We start from the raw sequence: 20,655 nt of genomic DNA, 5'->3' as shown, positions 1-20,655 counted from the left end.
TCAATATCAATTGATACTATGTGATCTCATCTTCATGAGATATCATGTGCTTGATCAATAAAGAGATAAGTCATAATTTAAGTGCTTGACTTTACCCATGGCATATATTGCAACAGTCTTGCTAAACGACCAATTCTGTCTTGTAAAATAACTTTATTTACTACTTAGTTCCATTTTACGAAGCTTACAAAGTTTCACAAGAATAACATTTTCAAATCATTCAATTTGATATATTAAACATGTTTACATTAATTTCATTAACGTGCACCATCCACGAGCAGCCCAGGCGAGAAAAAATGTAAACATGTGGATTAAAATTAAAATACATCTGCCTCCAAAAACTATTCTTACAATGAACCTATTAAATCGAAAAACAAAGTTTTTACATAAAAAACAGATATTGTGACATTTTACGCTTTTCGGTAAAAAAATTGTTAAACTCTTAATGTTGTTGATATTTCGAAACCAGTCCACGTATAACTCAAAATTCAAGTAGTTTATACAAATTTATGAACAAAAAACTGTAAAAAAAATCTACCAAATAAGGTATGTTTTTTTTTACTTTTTTATGTCACGTTTATGTATAGTTTATTGAAAATAATATGCGTGATGCTGGTAACGTGCTCAGAATTATAAAACTCATTTACCTAAAATGTTTGGTTAATTTTAAAACACGTTCAAGTTAAGATTTGTAAACATGAATAAAATTAACGTAACTTACCATTACAGCCCCCGTTCATCCTCAATGCACTCAGCGCCTTATCGAATGCTTGAGATGATGGCTCTTCGTATCCATTTAGAGACATCTTTTTGGTAGTAGTTACCTCTTCGGTTTCTGTAATGGACTGTTCTGATATCTCTGTTTTCGTAACTAAATACTCATTGGTGATGAACGGATTGGTAGATTTAATAGTAGTCGTCGGGGTAGAATATAAAAGGTAGTGAGGAAACTGCATCGAAGATAAGGAGCTTTTAGGATTCGATGGAGTCGAAGTCAAACCAATAGAGCTCTGTTTATTATTTGAAGCGTTCGAGACGTTAAATGGAGAAGATTGCCTATTAGTCTTAGTCGTTAGTGTAGAAGATATAGGCGCAGAATTAATAGTAGGTAAAGTATTAGGATAAGCGAATGGTGAGGTAGAGGCTGTTGTATTTAAAGGCTTGTGAGAATTAGTAACTGAAGAATTATTACTACTTAGTGGGAAGTATGAAGAAAATTGATTATGAACTAGATCTTTCGAAGGTGAATGAGATGCGTTAGTTGAATATCCATTATTTATTGCAAGCGTCGAATTCGAAGACACTGGTAAAGAAACCGTGCTCTTCGACCAAACATTCGTTGAAGACGTTTGACCACTTGCGGGTATGTACGGCATGGAGCTTATCGGAGAACGGGGAGACGTTTTAAAATCGGTATTATATGTTGGTATGTATCCTAAACTAGTATGCGTAGTATTCAAATCGGCATTAGAGAATGCCAAGTTAGGAGATGTTTGCAAAGATGTTGGGAATGGAGACGACGTAGAAGAATTCAATAAATTATGAGCATTGTATTGTTGAGAACTTATTCTATTACAATCCGATTCACTTGAAGCATAAGCAGGAAAAGATATAGTGGGAGGCGTTATGGTAGGCATTGTTATACTTGGTCGAATCGATGATTTCACAAAAGAAGTTGATTCTAATGACGCGAATGGAGAAACCTTTCTTATTGGAGAGACATGAGTTTTACTTGGAGAAGATCCAGAAATTGGTGGAGATCGCAAAGTAAGAGTTGCAGAAAAAGATGAAGGGCTTAATTTAGATTCAGTTAAAATATTTTGAGAAGATGAAAACGTATTAAGCTCGTTTTCAAATGGAGAAGATCTAAATGCAGTAGGCGAATGGTCAAATTTAGAAGGAGATATTTGTTGAATTAAACCGTTTTGTTGGGATACTAAGGAAGAATAATTTGGCGAGATGTTATTTAAGCTTTGGTTAGATAAAGAGAAAGGCGAAGCTGTAGAAGGAACTGTTTGAGATATATTTTGAGATGTAAAATGAGGAGGAATCTCTCGAAATACACTGTTGCTAGACGAAGTAAACGGAGAAGAGGAATTATGCATTAAAGCTGTTTGCGGTGGATATTCTATATTGGGTGTTGTCGGAAAGGAAGGTTTTGATTCAGGTCTTGTCAGTACGGGTGTTTGAGGAGTGGATTTTCCTTGAGTTTCGGCAATAATCTGTGATGGTCCTGTGAAAAAAAAACGAAATTAGTTTTGCTAATTTATGATACAATTTAACCTCATCAAAGGAAGGTTATTTATAAAAGCTAGATTAGTCAACGATTACGTACTTTTTAATTCTAATCCGTTTGATTTGCCAACACTTCTTCTTCGGGGTGAACCAACAGAATCTCTGCAAAAAAGACATTTCAAAATAAGACATCTTATTACGGGCAAAGGAATTACAAGGGTTTATATGGTAGTCTAGACATTTACGAAAAACGTTTCATTGCCTGGTTTAAGTTAGCACTTTACGCAGAAAGTGAAGTTCAGCATTTATGCTTTATCAATCAGTGTTTTTCAATTTTCGAAAGTTGCATAGATAAATAATGAACAGTAAAATTTTAACGAGCTTTTTTGTTTTTATTTATTTGACATATTAAAAAAAAACAACTACATAATTTTATTGTATAAAAAACTCATGTGTTAAATCTTAACTCCTCAGTGCTGTAGGTTTGTGTAATATCTATGTATTTTTTTTTGTGTAAACGTATTTTGTATCTTACAGTAAACTCGTAAATACTTCGTCTTCGAGGGAATTAAATCAAACTTCCAAACTCATTATCTGATCCCACATTTCTCATCATTTCATATGCATAACATAATGTACTTTTTTTATATTTTTATTGATGTTAATATGTCCAAGCCTTATCTTCCAATTAAACATAGCCGTTATCTTCTTTATTTTATTTTTTATTTTTTATTTTATTTTCACATACGTATGTATCTTTTGATATTTATGGTTTTTCAATACAAAATTATGACCGATCTCTTATTTTGACCAGTATGTGTTTTGGTTGGCTGGAAGATATTGCTTTTAGCAATTAGTCCGTTAAAATACTTATTTTTTGTATTTAAAGTCTTAAATGAATTAATACCAGTTTAAAAATTGGTTTCTTACAAATCGAATTTCAAATTTCATTCCCTATATTTTAAAATAAAAAACTATATTTTTACCATCTAAATTTGTTGCAACTGAGAGGGAAAACATTTTAAAAAAGAGAATAGAGAAGTCTTGGCCTTTACAAGGCTTATGACATGTCATTTGTTGTTTTTTAGTAGCCACTTTACTCACTATGTAATATTTACCTTTGTGCCTATGTTTAAACACGCACATTTCCTCAACCCTTATATTTGTTAACTTTTGCGAAGTAAAAGAGCTGAAACCTTTATCGTGTGGGTGAGATTCATATTATATCTTTTATATAAATATCATATAACCGTCATTATTATAATCGTTGTAAAAATGATAGGATTCTTTTTCAAAATACATAATAAAATCTCAAATATTAGAGTAGCTTTTATGCAACAAAGGGTAAGAACAGCTTTCTTTAAAACCATAAAAGTCTTTCTAAGCATGTTATCGATAGGAAGGTCCCAGTATCTTGTATCTTCGTACGAAATTCCTAAAAAGGCGTCGCGTAGGTGTGCGTATGAAACCTATGTGTATCGTGTAGAATGAGAAAACGGAAGCCTGGAATGTCTAAAGGCCTAAAGCCTAGACAACGAGTACTCCTTACCTATACATTATACATATTATTATAAACAGTTTAGCACAGTTTGCAAAACATGTCACAGCACCTAGATTGTTGCGCTAGTTCACAGCGACCTCCGAGAAGTATGCCCTCAATCTAAATACATAAATAAATACAGGAAAACCATAAAAATCCTACAAATAATCAAAAACTTTAATAAAAAATCTTGGTTTATTCATTTATGTGAAAGCTTTTTACTTTGTTGAAGCAATTAAATATGTTGAACAGTCGTAACTAATTTATTACTGTCAAACAGTAGAAAAATATGTGACTTTTTTTCATTTTTTTTTTAATGCATAAATTTCATTAGCATATTACAACAGAGATAAAAAACATTTTAGAGAAGGTAATACAGAAGTCTAGGCATCTACAGGGCTTATGATTTGTCATTGGCTGGTTGAAGTGGCCATTTTACACATTGTGTAACATTCACAATTCTGCCCATATTTGAACATCTTTACTCTTTCATTTGTTGATGTTTGTGAAGTTAAAGAGTTGAAACCTTTATTTATGCGGGTGAGATTCATCGCGACAACTACTATACAATTAGGCAGACTTATCTCCACTTATTATTCTCTAATAAATTCTAAAAACAATATTATATTCAAAAGGCGTGTTCATTGGTTAATGCAATTGGTTAATGCAGAGCAATAGAGAAAATTTTGAGTCTTAATTGTTTTAAATTGTGCACTAAGGGTAATTTTTAATTTAAACTTGTATTTTGAGAATACATTATCTATATATCTTGATTTATTTAACGATATCTTTTGTATGTATGTTTTTCTGGATTTTTATTCTATTGAATCACGTGTTATTATAATTCAATTAATTTTTGTTCACGTTTTATTTTTTATTGTTAATTATTATGGCTTAACACGGGCACAGCCTAAAAGCCTTAATAAGCTCATAAATATGTAAACGAATATAATTTTGAATGAATAGAAAATATATGAAAAAAAAATTCTAGATTTTTACGTGAGAGTAGCGATCGAGTCAGAAATGCTTTTTTATATATTTATTTGACGGACTTATGCAGTCCATTCTAACGATGGTAAATCCTTTTTTTTAATAATAAATACAGGTGCTGATAAAATAAAATCTACTAAATAAAATTAAAGCTAGGGCCGAAAAAATAAAAATTACTACCTCAAGACAAGATCCAGTCTATCTTAGTGATTTTTTAAATCTATAAAGACTTCAAAAAAGTCCAGATCTTGTCTCGAGTTTAAAATACGACACAATTGGAACATTGGTGCATGCAAGCCATAGTTTGTGCTGTGTTGATCAAGGAACAGGACATTATTATTTCGCAACCGGTGGATTGGAACATTGAATGCCACTCGTTCCAGTAACGATGGCACATCAATTAAGGATTATGGTTATTATTATCCAGGATTGTGGTTCTTTTTCACACTCGTGTTTTTTATCTGTCCGGAGACATATCTTTACTTATCGTCATTCCCCTTTCTGCACCCAATGGTGCATAGGATACTGCATTAGTACACCAACCGCAGCCTATCTTGATAACTTTTTTTGTACATGAGGGTAAGATGCTCAGTCTTACGCTTTAGGTGCCAGTCCAGGAACCAAGAAATATTATTGTGTAAAAACACATTTTTACACAAGAATATTTCATTTCAACCATGTCTGGAATCGAACCCGAGACCACTTGCATGGTAGGCAAACGCCCTGACCATTACAACCACATACAACATACTTTACTTACAGTAAATATATTCACAAAAGTCAACAGATGGAAGAGTTGAGGAAATATAGATGTTAGAACATGGGCATAATGGTGACTGTTACAAAGCGTGTAAAGTGGCTACTTAAACCAGCCAATGACAGATCATAAGCCCTGTAAATGCCGAGACTTCCATATTCCCTTCTCAAAAACGTTTTCCCTCTCTGTTGCAATAAATTTAAATATATGTGGATTTCACCCCCTCGGGAGTCATTGAGATTAACAAATTACAACAGGGATGGAAAATACCTTAAATGAGGGAATATGGAAGTCAAGGCATTTATAGGGCTTATGACCTGTCATTGGCTAGTTTAAGTGGCAAAATCAACAAATGGAACAATCGAAGAAATGTGGATGTTCAAACATAGGCAAAATGGTGAATGTTACACAGTGTGTAAAGTGGCCACTTAAACCAGCCAATGACAGGTCATAAGCCCTGTAAATGCCTTGACTTCCATATTTCCTTATTTAAGGTATTTTCCATCCCTGTTGTAATTTGTTCAATATATGTATTTATGGCATATAACTGACCTTAATGTTTTACGTTTAATTAACACACTATTTTGTTAAAGCAGGTTTTCTTTATTATTAAAATATTTCATTGTCTGTATTCTAACTAATAACCTTAATTCATTATAAATACATATACAAAATCTGAATATATGTACTTTATAAACATTGCGTATAAGCTGTCTTTCTGAGCAAAGTATCGTTCAAAGTTTATGCATATAAATAACTCTAATTTGTGGATACCATGAAATGCTGAAACAAGGGTGTACATATGCGTTCACTTACACTCCTCTTATTTAGAAAATTATCGTTGATAAGATGTACATCAAATAATATAATACACACTTGTTTTTAGCACTTTGCAACGGAATGAAGCCGACGCGATGTATTAAAAATGGGTTTGGCCAATTAATTGACAGAGCTCAAATCTTTGAATAAAGTAGCATTCGAAAGTTATTTGAAAAAAACAAATTTGGACGTTTGTTGCAGAACGGGGACGATATTATATCATTTTGTGATCACTTGAGCCAGAAATAGTAACAGGCCATGATTACAATTTCCCTGCACTGCTTTGGTTGTGCTACGATTGCAACGAATTTTGAGGATTTTTTACATGGAAGATGATGTGATTAGTCTTAGGTTTTAGATACAATTCCGGGAACGATGATATATTTATATTAGTCATAATTATTTTGTATTAAAATTTGTATATTTTATTTATTTATTTCTTAAGTAAGCTAATTTAGTTTACTTAGTACTTACTTAGTACATAAACTAATATTATTTTTTTTAAATTTATTTTTATTTTTTATTAATCAATATATTTTTTCATAAATGTTACATGTTTTTTTAATCTACAGAAATCTCTTTTTATAGATCTAGTAAATGTTATAACTTCAACTCACCAAAAAAAGAAACTAACTCTTATGCTTGGAGAGTGATTTACACTGTTATAGTTATTTATTAATTGGAATTTATATAATTTTGAATATACGAGTAAATAAGAAGAAAAAAACTTGTAGGAATTAAAAGAAAAATCAGAAAATAATAAAACATTCACATTATTTACATAATCTCACAGTAAACATAACATTTCGTTTTAAATTTACATAAACTTTTTTCATTCTTCATACATTCAGGCATTCCTTCATACATTTTTAAACCTTTATACATAATACAATTTTGGGATTCTTTTTTTAATTTCAGCTTTATTTCTAGTTATACACTTGTAGAAAAAACTTACGTCATATTATCAATTAAATATTTGGGCATTCGATTGTTCAAAAACAAGCATAAATAATATATATGTCTCATATTAATTGCTATCCAATCGAGTTCTTCTCGCATATTTTTATATTTTATAATACCTTTCTTTAGCGCTATTTTAATGGCTCTATTTATAAACGTTATTAAAATAAATGTTATTATTTTGTTATTTTAAATCATTCGATTTTTTTTTAATAAGAAACATTTGCGTTCTTATGATTTACCAGAATATTTAATTTTGAAGGCCATTTTCAACGAGTTGTAAATAACTCACTATTAGAAAATGGGAATCGAGTTGGGGCAGAGTGGGATTCGAACCACAGACCTTCAGTCCGTAAGTCCAATACACTAGCCACAGGACCACGACCCTTTCTTTCCGCATCTTTTTTTGTCAATTATAAGTTTTATTACAAAACGGTTATTTTTAAGAAAAAGCTAAGTTTTAAATCTCAGCTTTTCATGGAAACTGTTGGTTGATTCAATTTACCTTTTTATCACATACGTAGATATTTTTTTTTTTTACAGATGTTACTTTTCATTATAATTTTATATTTATGTTTACTTTTGTTTAAAAAAAAAATTTAAATACATATTACGTTTTTTGTTGTAATTTTTTCACCGCTGTTTATATAAATTTAGTAAATGATTAATTTAAAAGTAAATAAATAAACAGTCATAAATCTTAGAAAGTAATGCATTTAATAAAATTCTGTTTTGTTTTACTTGAATACCCTTGGCATAACCCTGCAGCCGCAGGTATACTGGGTGGTGGCCCGTACATTGTGCAGTGTGACGCTTTGGCATTTAGTCGATTATTTATTCCCTGGGAGTAGCGACAACTTCCGCTCGCCTAGCGCAAGCCGCGTACACGAATCTCACCGTGGGTTGACAAATTAACTATGTCGAATGTCCAATGCTCATGTTAAAATACACGAAGCCGGGCTGTAGCTAGAGGCGCATCGTTTACAGCTAAGAGTAATAATACGCCACCCGCTGACGGAGAAAAACCATTCCATGATTACGAAGCTAGCTACAGTTTACAGCAATACAACGGGCCGTAGGTACTCACGCCAAGAATATCTAGGAAGGTTTTTTTTTTATTTCAAAGTACTTGTTTCGATTGATTTATTTTATTTGACACTTTATATACATATACAATTTATATTCATATAAGGGCGGGCATATTGCCTTAAGGCAATTTTTTCCTACCCACCCAAACCGTTCAGTTTGAGAAAATTATAAATACATGGACATATTGAATCTTACAATTTTGTACAAAAATTAAAAGCAAAGATTAACAAAAATAAATTTATATTTTAAAAAATTAACACTATACTATGAAGAGAGGAGAGGGGATGGAAAGGAAAGAAGAAGGATAAAGGAACAATTTAAATATTTAGATAGTGACATCTCAATATTGACTTAAATGTAAATAAAGAAGGGGTCTCTAACATTAGTGGGTAGATTATTCCACACTCGAGCGGCTACTACTGTGAAAGAGGAGGCAAGAAAATTAGATTGATTTCTATTTCTCCGTTACATATACTTTTAAGTATTTATCTATTTTCTTTTTTTTCTCCATCTACATAATACGAAGGTGCGTAGATTTTCACAGTTACTGTTATCAACATTTATATTTTTTGGTGATCCTGTATAAGTTGGATCCGTTCTAACGTTTCGGCTACCATTGCATGAGTTTTAGGGTAAATTTTGCATAAAAATTAAAAAATACATTAAAAAAATATCTACTAAGACGAAAAACGGGATCACAAATGTAGAATAACGAATTTTTACAACTCTTTTTGTAAAAATAAAAAACAATTCAAATTGATTTATTTTTCAGGTCATAAGCCTTGTAAATGCCTTGACTTCCATATTTCCTTCTGAAAAATGTTTTCCCTCTCTGTTGCAACAAAGTTTTATATGCATAACTCCCTAATGAGGAAATCCAGCCAGTCTGCAAGCATTTGAACATACTCAAAACATTGTTGAAAGTAGAAACTATTGTTATCAATTTACCATTATAGTAGCTCAATCACAAATAACTGTCGACTTGCTTAAAAACATGCTAAGCATTTGAGCGATCACAATGAACAATAATAACATGCTTAAGTTATCGTAGTCATAAGTCAACGCGTGTGTAATCTCTAAGTCAACGCTCGTGTCGGTTTGTTTTTTTTCCTCGTAAATAAATACAGTTCACTGGCGAAAAATCAGCTTTTACTATAAAAAAATAATACAATATATTGCATTTGCAAAAAAGTAAGTAGTATCAAATACATAAATGCAATAAATAGCATGATAAACAATAAATTAATTAATAAAAATAGCAATATTGGAATATTTTTCATATTTACACCGGTGAAATTCAAATATGTGATTGCGCAGCAGGATTATACGTCGCAAACGTAAAGATTTTGACATTTAATATTAGGCGTTCACGGATGTTCCATTGTGATCGCGAATACGGTAAAAAACAATAGTGAGACATTTTAATCACGTCGCCTATTACCACGTCGATAGTTACTTGTGATTAAGCTACTGAATATGCATGCACAAGCGAAAGCACTTTTGAACAAAAAAACTTAACAAAGGAATTTTATTGGTAGTTATATAAAAATGGTTTTCTTTTTAAAAAAGCTCCCGAAAACGAAAATCGAGGGAGATTAGTTCTATATTACTTTTTTACCTAATGCTAAATTATCATTTTTTTCTAACACTACAGCTACGTGATGAATGGGGCGTGGTACTTGTAAGTACAAAGTACTAGTAGTAAACACACTAGTATTATACTATAGGAGACAGCGTGACTAATATTTCACAGGAATATTATAATAACCTGGATTTTTCACGGTGCTTAAAGACAGTAGTCGACAGTTAAATTATTCAATATTGGATTATAAAGGTTAAGTTAAATGTCAAAGGTTTGTACGCTTATTATTTTGGTGGTCTCAATTAGTTAAAGACAATGTGATATAATGGCCGTACAATGTACATGCACAGTTTAAAGCACAGTACAGTATTGTTTTAAGGTTCTGAGGAATTTTTTACTGATTGTTTTTTATTTACTTTTCAGGTAACTACATTGTAAAAATTTAGGACGAATATGAATGTAGCATAAGGAAGGGAAAGGAGAGTTTAAAAATGTACATTTTCAGTATTATTAAAAATACTAAAAACTGAACCAATGAACTAAAAACTATTTAAAATAATTTATCAATAAATAAATTTAAAGTTAATCTAAAGAAATTTTTTGAACACGTGTAAAAACAACATTAAATTTTAATTAGTATGAATTTATTATTGTTTTATGTTTTTTTTATATATCCTATGTTTTTTTTTTTCCATGTACTCGTATTTAAAATTATATAAACTCCTATAAATAAACAACTAAAACAGTGTAAGTCACTCTCCAAGCACAAGAGTTGGTCTCTTTTTTTGGAGAGTTACAGTAATAACATTAACTAGATGTGTAATAGTAGATATGTTTAGAATTTCACAAAAACATGTACTTTTATGAAATTTATTAATAAAAAATAAAAATAAATATACACGTAAATATGGTACACAACAGTACCCATACAAAAGTAAACATAGAAAGCACTATAATCTAAAAAATATAAATTACCGTTCACCATCTTTAATTGTGTAGTTAATTATAAACATTAAATAAACAAACAAAAAAAACACATTTCTAACAAACTGCTCAATTAGTTTAAAGTGTTAATTTTAGTGCTAACAGGGTGATATTTGTATTGTCTAAATCTTCCAATGTACCATAAACAAATAAACGTAAAATGTCGTACTATAAAGTAAAAAATATATTTATGTAATTTTTTAAAATATTTTGTTTGAACCCTGTCTCGGTTGCAAAGAGTATAATTTTGGATACATCTTTTTTATTGTCATGATCTCTGATCAGTGTAGTGAATTACGGGATCACAAGCAGGTTCAATTATTTATGATGAATCACGATTATGTTTACAATACGATGATCAATCTTACGCTTCAGAAGTAAACCCTTAGTTAAGATTAACATAATTATTAATATTTTCTTACTCATTTAGTCCAAGTTTAAGTATGTCCCCCGAGTTCTTGAGCATTGCGTGCGCCTGCGCATTGGTCAAGCTTTTGGCGGGAACGTTGTTTATTGAGGATATGACGTCACCTTCCCTTATTCCTGAAAGTGCTGCTTTTCTTCCTGGGTTTACCTGGGAACAGACAAAAATGTTATGAACCACAATGTAAAAAAATGTATATACAAATACATAAGAAGACTAATATCATTAAGACTGTAGTTTGATAAAATTCTAAAAAATCATTCGATTTTGATATTTTCAAAAGCCGTTATTCAAAATCACAAAAATAAAACGTAAAATTTTAATATTCATGTCTACCATTTGACGGTATCAATTTTACGTTTGATTTAATTGTGATACGAATTATTCAATCAATAAATAATAACGATTTTCTTTGGATCCCATTTTATTTTATTTTTAATTAATGTGGATTTTTTTTAAATTACCCGTTTATTCAATTTCTTTGGTAAATGTACATAAATGATAATGGATATTATTGGATATGTAGATATAACTTTCTAATGTCAGGTCCCGTAAACGGGCATTCACTTACACATTAAATGTGAAAAACAAAATGTCGGGATCTCATTGTAGTTTCAATGTAAAAAATGAAATTAAAATCTTTGACAAAACAAGCATGTCACGTCTATCACTCAAAAAATGAGACAGTTGGCTGTCTCATTTGGATTCAGAAAAATCTTTCTCAAATCAAGAATGTGGATCTTTTTTCTCTCTTCATACTATTGAGGACTATTGGAACGTAATTTATTTAATAATCATTGCATAATATCTTTCATTTTTGTATTGGTTATCCACCTCTCGGTTGAGAAGTTAGCGTGTTTGTTTATTTATTTAACTTTTCGTACATAATGTTATTTGTACATTGGCGGGCTTATTGCCAAATGGCAATTTCTTCCAACCAACCAATAAAATAATAGTTTTATTTTTATAATTCAAGTTACAGAACATGTTCAATGGAAAACAAAGATTAAAAAGCTAAAGATAAACAAAAAAATAAATAAACGTATTTGTTTATAAATTATTATGTTTGATTTCCGACATGCTTGACATGAAACTCACTGGAACCTCTTTTGCACGGGGGATGCATTTTATTACAGTACCGCGTAATGTAAGTATTGAAAAATAACAAAATTGGATAGGTTTCCTTACATAAAATAGGTTTTTAAAAAGATGGAGTTGTTTACTATTTATTAATCCTTTTTTTCTCTTGAATATAACATCAACCATGCGTAAGACCAATAATGACATATTTGACATCGAAGCAAGGGCAGACACAGTCAGGACTAAATAAGTATTGAGAACTTTCAAGACGAAAACACTGAGGGCGAGAATCTCTAAGAGGACGAGTGAGGAACACCATAATAAGAGAGATATGTGAGGCTGAGGACATCGTAAGACTGGTACGGTCATGTCCAAAGAATGGATGCCTCTTATGTTTCACTGCATCATCAGTCGTCACGGTACTTGTCCTCGTGGAAGACTTACCATAAGATGGTAGGACAACTGAGAATCCACCTTACAGGAGAAACAACACTGGAGAACAGACCAATAGATAGTAAGAAAGAAGATAACATCATAGGAAAATACTTTACAAATTGCAACAAAGATTCACCATCATATTTTATATTATACACCAAGTAAGTTAAAGATGCATTCCAATGACGATTTGTATAATTATATTTCTGTTGCGTATTGCTTAAATAATTTTCTTAAATTCATTTAAGTTTAATTTTCGGACCGTGTTATTTCGAAATCGTGTAAAATGACGTAACAGTGTTTATATTTAAAAGGGTGTTTTCCTGCCAAAAAATGGATCTATTTCCTTTTATTTGACTGGATTCGTATCATTTACATATCAGCACACAGTGGTGAAAAATGCACTGCATTGCAATTATCAAATTCAGCGTATCTGGAGCATTTTTTACTTAATAGTAAAGTGGTAAGCCTGAAGTTTTAGGTGCCAGTCCAGGGACAATGAAATATTGCATTGTTAACCACAATAAAATCAATATTTTATGTCGACCTTTCCGGGCAACTGCTCCGGGATCTCAAATGTGGAACCACTAAACAATGAGGCGTATCTCCACTCGATTTCCTTACTAAGGATTACCCGAGGGTCGAAAACTCTCGTCAAAGATCCTGATTCTTTTTCATTTAAAGAATGAGGAAGTCATGAATGAAATATTATGGATATATTAAAAAATGTTTTCCTACGCGCTGTACAAATTAAAGCGTTTAATTGAATGGGGAAGTTTATCGAAAATAGACGAAAAAATTAATAAAAATGACTTTAATTAAAATAAGCTACCAACAATATTTTGAGTTTGACCAAATGTTTATAGACAAGGACTGGATTCAACTCCCTGGGGAGCTGAAGATATGTTAACAAAATATAATATTGTTGATAAATTCACCTGGTTCATGAAGAAGTATAAAAATTGAAAAAATTAAATTTTCAGGTGTTGCCTAGTTTATAGGTGAAATAATTCAATTAGATGAATCTCACCCGCACAAATAAAGGTTTCAGCTCTTTAACTTCGGGAACATCAACAGATGAAAGAATTGAAGGAATATAGATGTTCAAATATGGGTAGAATGGTGAATGTTACACAGTGTGTAAAGTGGCCACTTAAACCAGCCAATGACAGGTCATCGGCCCTGTAGTTGCCTAGACTTCTATATTACCTTCTCTTAAATGTTATTTATCTCTGTTGTAATATGTTAAAATAAACTACTTTAAATTATGTCACAATTTCTTCTAAATCAACCTACGATAGAGTGTTGTGATAGATTTCCGGTTTACGGGAAGCCAACTTACCAATCACAGAAGAGAACTTGTGACGTCACAAGCGGAGTAATTTCAAAATTATAAAACATTGAATATATGCGCTATAACCAGTTTGATTGTCTAATAATTTATTTATTTTTAATTCCTGAACACCCTCATTGTTTTCTCAGACACGAAATAAAATATACCCACCAAATATCCCTTTCGTCTTCCACCAGGAGAACAAAACTTCAACATCTTGCACCAATTACCGAATTGGACAACTCACTACACTTTTACTCAAAACACGTCACTCGTAATAATTAAGTCATCAATTTCACAAAATTATGTTTAGTATCACTTTACTAAGGAGATAATTATACATTAAGAACTCCGGACGCCTATCATTAAAATTTAAGTTTTGAAATACTTTAATCGTGAACATAACACTAACATGCCACACAGTTTTAGTAATGCTTAATATCACACATAGCTTAAAGCTTAAGTTCACAGTTTTAGCATATTTCAGTCTAAACTTTCAACGTAATTTACATCAAAAAGCTATTAATTCTTTGCCGTGGAATAATTAAGTAGGTGAAATCTCTACCCGTCTTTTAATCTAACACGAAGTTGTTTTTTTTTTATTAAACGTTTTCAAATATTATATGTGTATGTATACATGTATAAAAGTGCGTGTACGTGGGTTTTTGAAAATATCTGTGTACTGAGAACTCTTTACAACTAATTGGTGCGAAGTAGACTCGAGAGTGGCTCGATATTTAGGGACAACATAAACTTACTGAAGTCTCTTATGATAGAAAAAAAAATTCTTAGATATCTCTACATGAGAAAGTGCGGGTATTATCCTCGGCTCTACCCGACCGAGTTTCTCCAGGATATGCTTGGCTACAACAGCTTAGAGACTAGAAGGAATGTTTATTTGACTACACATTTTTATCGATTGTTGCGCGGTATGGTCGATAATTTTGAGATTATGATGAGCATTGGTTTATATGTTTCTTATAAAAACCTATGACAGCGTTAACATAGATTGTTTCATATTCCGATATAAAATACCAACCTACAGATGGTTATGCCTGTTGGAAGGGCTACCGCTATGCTAAACAACATCGCTCTGGATTTTGATCTGTTCAATGCATCCGAAGTGGTTTTTCGGAGCAGGATTCTCCTACTACTTTGACAAGAGTTCCTTTATGTATTTTTTGTCTTTTTATTTATAATAGGTACGTCTTGAATTTCAATTTGTAATGTATGTGTTATTTGAAATAAATTCATCGAATTGAATTCAATCGAACTGGAATGTGTGTGTGTGTAGTATGAGTATATATCGATATTGAAAAGTAAAAAGTTACTAAGCGACATGTAGCAACTTTACAGTTATAACGTGTTGCTTAGTTTTAGCTTTTGCTTTACTTTAGTTTTTTAAAACTAACTTGTATATTACAAAAAAAAAGTTTTAGTACGGGAAAAACCAAAAGAGAGGAGTCTATAACAGCACTACTATGCACTATGCAGTGCTCACAGTATATGTGAGTTATTTATTATCAAAAAGGCTCGTCGCTTAAGTATTCATCAAGTATAGAGTAAGCATATTCATGGTCAATAAAAAAATAAGTATTTGAACTTAAAAACGAAATAAGAGTTGAAATTAATAAATAAAATACAACAATTTTGAACGCGGGGAAAGGGTTAAAACAGTTTTTGAACCATTTAAATAAGTTTTCGTCAAACTCTGATGGTTATGATTACGATAAAATTAAATAAAAAAACACATGAAAAACAAATAAAAAATATCACTGATTTTCACTTATTGTATCTACAACAAAAATATAATATACGTAACTGCATAAGTTTTTATCACTGAGTTGAAATATGTGAATTAAAAACGTAATGCACTAAACGGTTTTAAAGGCATCGTTTATCAAAAAATACTATTTACTTTATAATAATTCGATTGAGAACACGATTATGTTATATTTTGTTTTCAACTTGATAGAATTGTGTATTAGAGTTAGACGCCATCTAGTGATCCGTACAAGGACTTAATAACAACTAAAAGAGGACATCGGATTATCAAGTTTGAGTCAAACGTTGCCGTTGGCGATGTTTCTAAAGTACTTATATCAGATGAAGAGACGTGAGTGTTTTTGAAAGAGTTCTTAAGTGCATTCACGCATTTTATACGGTCAATACACGGGAGTGAGTTATCATAGGTGTGCTCAACCATAAAATATATAATTATTTTTGGCACATAATATTGTGTGAACAAATTTTTCGTATAGCCGGATATGCAGATGACCTAAATATTGTTGGAAGATCCTTAATAGCTGTCAAAAAAATCTTCTAGCCTTTGAAAACCGCTGCGTGCGAGGTGGGCTTGAGAATGAATGAAGATAAAACAAAGTTTATCTCTCAAAGCCGAAACCCATCCAAAAGAGCAAGAGATGCTTACAGTTCAGAGATAGTAACTCCTTTGAGGTAGTCGACCAGTTCTCGTACTTAGGCTCTCTTCTCACGGAATGTAACGAGTAAACTACATAAATAAAGAAACGAATATTGGCGGGCAACAGAACATATTTCTCCTTGCTGCCAGTGTTTAAGTCAAGAAGCGTCCATTGGAAAACGAAGATAACCCTATACTATATTCCACTTCTTGACTATGCGGAAGTATGTTATCCAGATGCCAACTCTGAATTACTCGATAAGTTAGAACGATTGCAAAATGTTTGTATGCGATATATCTTTGACCTTCGCAAATTTGACCACATAACCGAATATCACACTACACTGGCTCAGTATTAGGCATAGAACAAACATTCACATTCTATCACTTCTTTACAATATTTTAAATAATCCCACTTCGCCTGTTTATCTGAGAGAGCTCTTCCAACTTTTATCACAACACGGACTATCTCTTCGGTCTAGTGACGAGAGAACCCTTTTAATACCCTTTCATCGCTCTTATTTTCTTGCCTCCTCTTTCACAGTAATAGCTGCTCGATTGTGGAATAATCTGCCCACTAATGTTAGAGATGCCCCTTCTTAATTTACATTTAAGTCAAGATTGAAATGTCACTATCTAAATATTTAAGTTGTTCCTTTATCCTTCTTTTTTTCTTCCCATCCCCTCTCCCCTCTTTATAGTATAGTGTTATTTTTTATATGTCCATGTACTTGTTATTTTCTCAAACTGAACCATTTGGGTAGGTAGAAAGAAATTGCTTTAAGGTATATTGTATGTATATAAACTGTATATGTATGTAAATATTGTATGTATATAAACTGTATATGTATGTAAAGTGTTAAAAACAATAAAAAATAAATAAATACAACAACATTATTAGGACTGTATTGGCGTATGGATGCGAGGCACTGACCCTGACGGTAAAGTACGCTGAGATGCTGGACATATTTGAAAGGGGAGTTTTTCGACAAATCTGTGGTCCCATAAAAGATAGAGAAGAGTGGCGCATTAGGCAAAATGCCGAATTGTAAAGCATATATGAAGCCCCTAGTATCTCAACGCACATAAAACAACTCAGGTTGAGATGGGCTGGACACGTACAAAGAATGCCTAATGCGCGAGTAACTCAAAGAGTCATGACTAGAAATTCATGGGGTAAAAGAAGGATTGGAAGACCTAAACTGAGGTGATAGGATGAAGTAAAAAATGATGCAGCACAGCTTCTACAAGTTGCAAATTGGAAAATGGCTGCTGAGGACAGGCGGAGTTTGAGGCGAAAGTTGAATAAGGCAAAGGCTCGATTTGGGTTGTAGCATCATCGAAGAAGAACAAATGTTTATTACCAGAAAAACTATACTTCACAAAAGCATTTTAAATTCGTATTTCACGGGTCAGAAAATGATACTAGATCTTGGGCATAATTTTGTGCAATTTCGTGTACAATAATTATTGTGCCATTTTATTTAAAGTTTTTCACGAGGTTTCTGGGATTAAAAATTGTGTATAAACATGTTCAGTGCGTAGATGTTTTCGGTACAAACAGATAACGGACATTTTCGCAGTTGACAAAACTAGCTGTTTTGTGACAACGGCAATAGGACTACTGATAACTAATCTAACCTGCCAATGGTTATGCCTGATGGAAGAACTATCTCTATGCTGAACAATATTACTTCAGATTTTGTCATTTTTTACGTCTCTGAGGGAGTTTATCGTTACCAAATGCTCTTACTTTTCTAACATTATACTCGTAAATTCCTAATTTTAATGACGTTTTATTTACTTTTGATTTTATTTTCCATACGTATGAATTAAGATAGTCAAATTTGTAATGTACATATTTATAAATAAATCAAATTAATTGAAAATGTATATATGTATCTGCATTTAACCGTCAACAACAAATTGGTTTCTAAATTAACATGGGTGGTTAATCTTACTAAAAAGTATTTCTAGAAAAGAAAGGCAAATGTGAAGGGAAAAATGCGGTGAAACAAATAAGAAAGAGGCTAAATAATATGACACAAGCAACAACAATGCGTTGATATTTGATGTTGTAAGTTAGCAGTATCGAGGGCGTGAGCACAGACATTTAATGCGTGGAAAATCTCGGTTCAAATATTTGTTGAAAAATCAAACATATTACGATGGTTTTTAATTTGACCACAGATTCCACCCAACTCATGTATTACACGAGAATACTTATTGAACCAAATCTTGCAAAAGATACTGTACCACTTTTGGACCTATGTAATACGAGCCTTATTCGGAATGGTAAAACTAAAACGCGATCTAAACATACGTAGATCCCGATTTAAGCTTTCGATAATTACAGCAATTAAATATGTACCTTGAAGCTTTTTTTTGTGTTTCGATTTGTCACTATGATTGGGTTTACCTTGCCCGCGTGTGAAAAAAATTGTAATAAAATGTTGATGACCCCATCAGGCGCGGAGAATTACTAAATACAATCAATTGTTTTATTCCGACACGTCACGATTTTACGGATGGCAAGAAACACAATAACTGGCACGTGCTTCGAATATCATAATCACCTTTCTCCGGCAAAATCATTTGTAGCGACATATTAGGCCAATAAATATCAGCTAGCTTTTGTAATAAAACAAAGCATGTTACTAGTCCTGGATTATTTATTAATTAGGAAAAAAATATTTTTATTTTATTTACAAAAGGTCTTCCTATTGGTTTTGCTTATACAAAAAAGCAATGTTTTTTGTATGAGCTTCTTATTGGTTTATATATATTCTTATTGGTTTTCAGAGATTCTCACTAGCAATCTATAGTAATGTAGATATTAGAGACACCGCAGTTAGTTTGCAAATGTTTGCTGCACCATAATGCAGAAGTGATTAAAATTTGTTAAAGCAGATTGTCTTTGTGAAATACTGCTTAGCAAATTAAATTATGCAGAAATTTAGTCACGCTCATACAAACAGTAAACATACATTATTTTCTATAGGAGTCTTAAAGCGATAATAACAAGAAAATTATTTTAAGAACATAATTGTATCTGAAACACAGACGCACATCTAGCTTCCGCCATATTTACTGTATACGTAAGACCGTAAGACATTTATTTTATTTATTTATTTATTTATTATCATTATATTACATACACAAAATTATATTTATTTATCCGCATCCAATGTTTATAACGTACTGAATTAGTACGCCAATGGTTCCGTACGGTAATTTTTGTACATTGCTTTGAGATTATCTACCTATATTAATAAAAAAAAAATATTTTAGAAATATTAAAGTTATTTTTTTGCACCACAGTAGCTCAACAACCCAATTACAGTGGCGAATTACAGTACAGAATTCCCAGAATATTAAAAAAAAAGTTTTCGTGTTCTCATCCGGAATCGAACGCGAAACCTCGTTTATTTTTATTTTTTATTTATTATTTTATTTGGTTCTATGATAAAAATTGTCAAATGTAATATTTACAACAACACAATATATTTTTATTTATATTTTATTCAGATAAACAAATATACGTAAGTATAATATTCATCATCATCATTCCCTTTCCGCACCTAATGGTGCATAGGGCACTGCATTAGTAAACCAATCGCAGCGTATCCTGATCTTTATTTTTTTTTTTTTTTTTTTTAAATCTTAAAGTAGGGCACACATATTTTATTTTATTTTTATTTTTGCACCACAACAGGCCAGGAGGCCCAATTACAGTGGTGAATTACATCACAGAACACCCAGGCTTGAGAAAAATCACATTTAATTTTTGTGTTCTCACCGGGAATCGAACCCGGAACCTTCCGTCTGTGAGTCAAGCGTCTTGACCACTACACCACGAAGGCCGCCAATATATCATACATATTGTTATGTGTGTTCTAATAATAACATTGCAAATATATTTAATTTATAAATTGTTTATCACATATGTCTTGACCATTATTTTAAATTTTGATATGTTTTTTTCTTCATAAATATTTTTTTCCA

The 20,655-nt window shown here is 31.6% G+C and overlaps 1 protein-coding gene across 1 annotated transcript in view; it reads right to left on the bottom strand.

Annotated features, from left to right (window-relative positions):
- Positions 1 to 707: 707 nt before the first annotated feature.
- Positions 708 to 20,655, bottom strand: part of LOC148275450 (uncharacterized) — a 57,374-nt gene continuing 37,426 nt past the window's right edge. Inside the window, exons 4-6 of the mRNA XM_088235698.1 lie at positions 11,379 to 11,530; positions 2,336 to 2,397; positions 708 to 2,233 (exon numbers count right to left, since the gene is read on the bottom strand). Of these exons, the coding sequence (XP_088091824.1) occupies positions 708 to 2,233; positions 2,336 to 2,397; positions 11,379 to 11,530 (1,740 nt within the window). The remainder of the gene's footprint in view (positions 2,234 to 2,335; positions 2,398 to 11,378; positions 11,531 to 20,655) is intronic.

The sequence above is a fragment of the Micrasema longulum genome, unplaced genomic scaffold (genome assembly GCF_059751315.1).
Source record: "Micrasema longulum isolate JH-2025_06_02 unplaced genomic scaffold, ASM5975131v1 h1tg001417l, whole genome shotgun sequence".
Taxonomy (NCBI): domain Eukaryota; kingdom Metazoa; phylum Arthropoda; class Insecta; order Trichoptera; family Brachycentridae; genus Micrasema; species Micrasema longulum.
Note: the sequence above shows the minus strand (reverse complement) of the source record. Positions and strands in the feature narration are given on the sequence as shown.